Source organism: Ruditapes philippinarum, unplaced genomic scaffold (assembly GCF_026571515.1).
Source record: "Ruditapes philippinarum isolate M1 unplaced genomic scaffold, ASM2657151v2 ctg2595_1_1_1_1, whole genome shotgun sequence".
NCBI lineage: Eukaryota > Metazoa > Mollusca > Bivalvia > Venerida > Veneridae > Ruditapes > Ruditapes philippinarum.
Window position 1 is genome coordinate 127379 of NW_026863909.1, and position 6893 is coordinate 134271.

The 6893-nt window shown below is 31.4% G+C and overlaps 1 protein-coding gene across 1 annotated transcript; it reads left to right on the forward strand.

The window, feature by feature from the left end:
• The first annotated feature begins 1545 nt into the window (after nt 1-1545).
• Nucleotides 1546-5273, forward strand: LOC132723796 (uncharacterized). Its single transcript, XM_060708582.1, has 2 exons — nt 1546-1811; nt 3373-5273. Exons 1-2 carry the CDS (start codon nt 1706-1708, stop codon nt 5004-5006), a joined length of 1740 nt encoding a protein of 579 aa, XP_060564565.1. The 5' UTR covers nt 1546-1705; the 3' UTR covers nt 5007-5273.
• The last annotated feature ends 1620 nt before the right edge of the window (nt 5274-6893 follow it).

Below are 6893 nucleotides of genomic sequence, written 5' to 3' on the forward strand. Positions count from 1 at the left end.
GTACATGATTCTGTATACTTGTACATCATATAAAAGAAATAGATAAGAAATAAATTAAAGCATTCTATTAGGTTTTAATCAATTATTTCAATTATTTTACGTTACCCAGTTATATTGACCCCATATTATTTATTTTTTTATTTTTTTTATATAAAATGGATGCTGTGCTAAACGTATTAAAACAAAAAACAAAACATTTATACAAACTATACTTCTTCATGACACCGTACTGTTAGTTGAATTCACTTGACAAAACATCCATTAAATGTAATATGCAGTATCTTTCTCAACAAAATTATATAAAGTGTGTGCAAATGTCCGTGCCTTATCGCTTCAAAGTTCCATATTCTTTAAAAAGGAAAACTTAATGGACATTTTGTTAAAGTACTCAAACGAATTTCATTAAAGTTACATTGTAATTCGTTACGTTCATCTGTTATAACCTTTTATTGTGAGATTTCTTTAGTCCAAAAACAAAGGACAATTTTGACTCATACACGGCTTAATGTTGTGTATAGGTTAAATAATAGTCCCATGCATGTATCTTTACTCTGGTGACGTTATTGGCATTTAACAACATTAAATATCAAATATATTCCATTAATAATACAATAAAGATGTTTATGAAATAAATGAGATAGTCACAAGTCTCCGACAGGTGGCGCTGACTGATTATCATGTTTGATCAGGCATTGTTATAACCATACAATCATGTCGGTCATTATTCTTTATACACATGTCTGGTCAACATTTTCTAGGTGAATGTACAAGAAACAATAATGCAATAATGATATACTTTAAGCATGTAATGTAGCATTATCACTTGTTTAAACAAAATGAAATAAATCCCGAAGAATTTTGGTGCTTGGTATTTCGAGTTGATGATAGTTTATATGTAGAACTAAACCAACTTTTCCCTCTGTTGCCTTTTGGCATGGAGTACAGTTATAGTGGATTAGTATTTTAAATTGAAGTCATAATACTACTTTGTTTACATTTTTTAACTATTTCATATGCATCGCTATGTTCTTCACGACTATCAACATGCTCTAAAACCTGTGCAAGTATAGTTTGCCATTTTGAATAAAAAAAAAGGGAAATTAAGCACTGAAAAACACGCATCTGTTTATGGGAAGATAAAATACAACGATTCTTAAATACGTTTGTCACGCAATAAAACTGTGATGCGAAACAAGATCTTAATCTAGTAGTTTCTTGCGTGCATATGACTAGATCATCATTTTCAAACATTCGTGTTCATTAAAAAAATGTCTTTTAAAACCCTGCGAAAACAACAACACATATTAATGAATTGGGTTGATAAGCGCATGCTCTGTCAATATCATAATACAATGTTGTTAAAATCCGTGCCAAAACTGATAAAATAAGTAATTATTGTAGAATAACACGATGACACGCTGAGATGCTGACGTCATCGCATGAAGTCAATGAGAGGCTGCGAAAAATCTAATTCATTGACGTATCGGGGTATAAAACCTCATCAACGAAAGCCATTGTCATTTTTGTCAGCAGACCAGTGTGTAATAGAGAGCACATTGAAGCACACAACAGAGAGTGTGATTTATATTATGTCTAAATTACTAGCTTCTCATACAGTAAATGAATGATATAAATATTATTTTACGGGAAGATAAATAGTAAGCTGCTTGTCAACATAGGAAATAAATGGACTGTCATTTAACATATGAGTAATAAGGGAAGATTGTTAAAAATCGATTCGAATATGAAAAATTGGAGAAAGAAAATTCAAAACTTGTTTAGTTTCAAAAGGGATTCACAGGCAACTGGAGGTAAAATTATTTTATTTTTTTGTAAAAGGTAAATCAATATTTTCTTTAAAACTCTTTATTTTGCGTTTCTATTCGTGTCCGTCATAAGTAAGATAGTTTCAGTCGATTTTGATTTTGTAAATGATATAACTTTGATTGATTGATATAATTTTGCCGGAACTTTCATTTGCTGAATGCCTTCAATTCGCTGTATGTATGTATGTATGTATGTATAAAAATGTATATCAGAACCAGTAATGCGATTAGAATATAGATGAATATCAATACAAGAGTTAATGTGTATCTAAAATAGTATAATCTAATATAAAACATGTTTCTTTATATTGATTAGATCTCATTTAGCTTTCATAGGCATTTACACGATTATTTTTGTTTAATAAAAATGACATAAGCGTATACATATATAAAATACCCGGTTAAAGATTTTTTAAATATAAAGGATCTGTCGTGAGTGGTTATTTCATAAAGAAAAAAATTATGGCATGTGAAAAAACAAACGAATGTTTAACGCTCTGAAAAGAATAGTTTATTTAAATAGATTTGAAAGTTTTTTTTAATCATATTAATGCAAAACTGCATGATAATAAGAATCATATTAATTAACAAATAGGAGAAAAAAAGTTATAGTTATTTCAGCACTTGTATCTTCTTTCAAGATTATCTTAATTTATACCAAGATAATAATTCGATTGAACTCAGCATTTCGCGGGAGAAACGACAACAAAACACTGAGCATTCTTCGGTAAACAACCGTTGATTAGTGCGTAATTTGATACAAAGATAAGATTATTAGAAAACTATGTTTGGATATTAAATTTGCTATTTTTAAGATTAATGTTCGTAGTTTTCTTTATTAAAAGGCACATTTTGCTTTAGAAATGACTAAATTTTCTTTCTGTAGAAAGGGCAAATATTTTTTTTTATTATTTTGTAATACTTGGTTTTAGAACATGTGCTGTGCTTATCACTTGAAGGAAATAATGCTGAGTTTGAAATATTGGTGACAAAAGTTAAATATTTGTAACAAATTAGCAAAATGTAAACAATGTTATATTCTGATAAATATACAAGATGCTTTTAAATCATTATATCTGCATCATTTGCCAAAACGCAAGAGATGACTCGGCCAAATGGCTAATGTGTATCTTTTTCGAAACAGTAACAGGGTACAAAAATATAAAATGCTTTTAAAATATAAAGATGATAACAGTTGTTTAGGTACCGGTATAATGGTCTTTTAAGGATTTCATATGGCTAGACAAAATATTTTGTACTTCATGTACCTGATTGTTGAATTATGCAAATTATATAATTTCGGATCGTATGAATTTTTGGTGAAAAAAATGTATCCTATGTACTACCTTGTACTTTGAAAACACATAATTTCCTTATTTTGAATACACATAATTTCCTTGTATACGATGCATAAATCAAAGAATAATCATTTCTATTTCTGAAAACGAAGTCTGGTTAAAGAAAATTTCTTTTGATGTTTTCCAAGGAAAGAACAAGACTGAAACCAATAGTAACGTCTTTAAAACCCTGTTGTCTTACATTTCAGCGTATGATGGTGTCATTATGATTGGACGACAAGCAGACCGTAACACATCACAAAATAGAAGATTACCGCCAACCCCTCTATCTATTGCGTCTCAAATGACGATTCGTCAAAAGACTGAAGACCAGATGCCTTCAAACTGGTCAAAAAATAGAAAGGCAACCAACTGTAAAGATAACCTAGAAATACAGCATAAATCGAGGGAAACTCAACGCGAGTGCGGTGTAAAACATAGCTTAAAAGGCGGTAATGCGGTAAACATTAAAAGTAGAAACAATTTAAAGCAAACCGCAGTGAAAGATAATTGCAGCAATAACGCTAATATGACAAAGAAAAGACAATCAGCTGTAAAGGATTCACTGTTTGTGCCTGAAATTCTTATTTCGCATGTCGGAAATGATGACGAATATGGCCAAACGAATACGTCTAAAAATGTTTACGTTTGCGGGAATCTTGATAACGACATGTGGCATCGTCTGCTTGTTGATTTGTGTAGAGAATTTTCGGTACGTTGTATCTCGCCATCAGAATACCCAGAATGCAATAAATGGTTATCAAAAACTGATGTTTTCGTATTTCTTATGGATGACGTATCAGTGATAGAACCAGCGTTCAAGGACCAACTTCGAATGGCATTAATGTTAGACTTATATATTGTTTATGTCCGAGACTTAGGTTTCGAATTGAAAACGGGTGGAAGGTGGGATGGCATTTGGAAATCAGAAAATGTGAAGGAACGTTCAAATCCAGAACAGGCTGATCCGAATATAAAAGCCGAAATGTTGATAACACAACAAGTACGTCCGGATATTGCCAGTTTAGAGGAAGGTGGGAGAAGGAGAAAAAGTGTGGACGAGAAAGAAGATATGTATCTGGGATCTGTAGATTCGGCCACTATTATTCATCCAAGTAATATATCGGTGATAAGAGACAATCTTAATTCAAGCACTAAATCAGACTATTTATCGAGTGACACTTACCGAGCAACATTATCAGCAGATGAATGTGGCAAAGTTTATCCTGGCGGAGAAATTGACATAAATGAAGTTATTGAATCTGAATACGGCACGTCATTAGTTTATCATGACCTTTATCACCCAAAATGTCTTGAGAGAATAATTTCTTCTATAAAAAGTCATGACCCGAAGGTAATAAGTGGAGCAACGTCGCTTACACGCAGTCAACATTCGTTGATGAGTAGTACAATGTCTCTAGGTCATCGCAGCCGTTCCGTATCATGTAACGAATTGTCGCACGATGGAACTCGCCCTTATTTGCATACGCCAGCATTGTCGATGTTTTCTAGCGTGAGCAATGACTCGGCGGTAGGAGACATGTTCCACAGAATGTCGCCGGAACCTTACGCCCAAGAAGCAGACGAACACTTGCCGGCCGAGCGTTCTTTCTCTCCTAACGACAATTCGTTATCAAGCAGACAATTCAGCCAATCAGAAACAATTTATATTGTATCACCAGACAGTGGTAATGAAAAACTTAGAGTTTTTCATTGGCCAGAGGATGTTGAAAAAGAGTCCATTGCAAATTCACCGTCTATAGACTCACTTGGATTTCAAGACATTGACTTAAGTAAGCAGGTTAATGAAATTGACCTTTTTGATGGATACATCACTGACTGAAAGCAATTCTACTTGATTTACTGTCGTCCATGCTTGCATTCCTCAATAAAAGAAATAGCTATCCATCTGATTTAGAAAAACTTATGTGTAGTTTATTGTTTTAAGTATCGGCTCATAGTTTAACAACTACTGCTGAAAATGTTGTAGAAGAAAAAATCAACAGCAAGAAAGAAATGAGGGTTTTTCTTTCAAACTACAAGAAACTGTTTTATTCATTTGATACTTTGACACCTTACAACCTGCACCTTACTATACCTAGCATGATGCTTGAATTGTACATGTACTTGTTGATTTGTTATTAAATAAAAATAAAACCTGAAATGTCTTTTGGTATTAGCAGTTCCATACACTGGTGTATTTCAGCATCTTTTATTCTATTGCAAGAAATTCTGTTACTTAACAAATATTTCGTTATTATTAAATCTAAGAGTCCTTTTCTCATTTAATTGGGACAGGCTCTTGTCTTGTATTTAAAATATAAAGATAAAAACCATGACATAAAACTGTATATAAACCACATGAATATAATTTTAATAATCAAGTTAGTATAAAATATGGACCTAGTCAAAGCAATAGCATGAGCATAATAATGATAATAAATACGGGTTATATAACCAGTAACTAGAAATATAGCTTAAATATCCGTATTGTTTGAAATGATGAGTTTAGATTCAGATTCGTGCAAATTCTCATGAAAATTTTGAAATTATATTTAAAAGTAAATTTAAAATATTGTGAGGTACATTAAGAAAGTAATTTACACATTGCAAACGGCACCTACAATCCACGTAAATTACCAAAACGAGTTCAAAATATGCTTACTCACAAAAAAAACCCCTAAAAACAACAAACAAACAAATAACTGTGTTAGTCACGCAATAAAAATAGTGTGATGAATACTGAAAAATAAGTGATAAAATCGCGCACAACTTAAAAAGTATTGCTTGAGTTTTGAATATTTTTACGTCTCTTAAAATCTTTGTACATTTTTCTCAAGTTTAATTTTCTTAAACTATATATCTGGAAGCTTGTATCTTAAATAAACAACACTTAACTCATGTCCAGCTCAAATAGTTATCAGAAACAGAATGTTCGAAACTCAATGATACATTATATGTAAACAAACCGGTTCATAGAAACAGTTTGGTGTAGCACCTTAATACAGTATAAGAAAACAGTAGTTTTATATTAAACCGGTTCATAGAAACAGTTTGGTGTTGCACCATACATAGTATGCATGTACATGTATATAACAATAGTTTGTTAATAGAGACAGTAAGAGACAAATGAAACTTGCTCCTAGAAACAAAGAAGTGTAGTTTAAATTAGTAATAATCGGGTTAAAGGTACAATATATATCTAATCTTGCCATTTGAATCAATCAATTATATTTGTTTATAGTAAATTCATCGTGCAATCAGATATAAGATATAATCTAAATAGAATAGGTTTGGTTTCTGATATAAGAGTTTACGTTTTTAAATTAAACAATACATTAACCGTATAAAAAGGGTAGGTTCAAAACAATAAAAGCGACAGAATGCATATATATTGTAATATCAGCAAAACATGTCAATATTCAACAAGTTAATCTAATCATAGTTGATGGACTACGTATTGACTTCATTACAGCTCAAATATTCGAGAACTTCAATATAATGATATAATGAAATTGACGAAAAGATAAATATTGCCGCCAATTTTGATGTCTGTAACTGTCTGCTGCGAACAGACACATTGTATGCAAAAAAAACAAAACAACAATAGATGGAAAAAATAAAAATTAAAAACAAAAAGCAATAACAACAAAAAACACACAAACTTGAAGGTGAATACACAGCAAAAATAGTGAAGCCAATAGAAAAAGTTCAGACCACCTATAGAAAC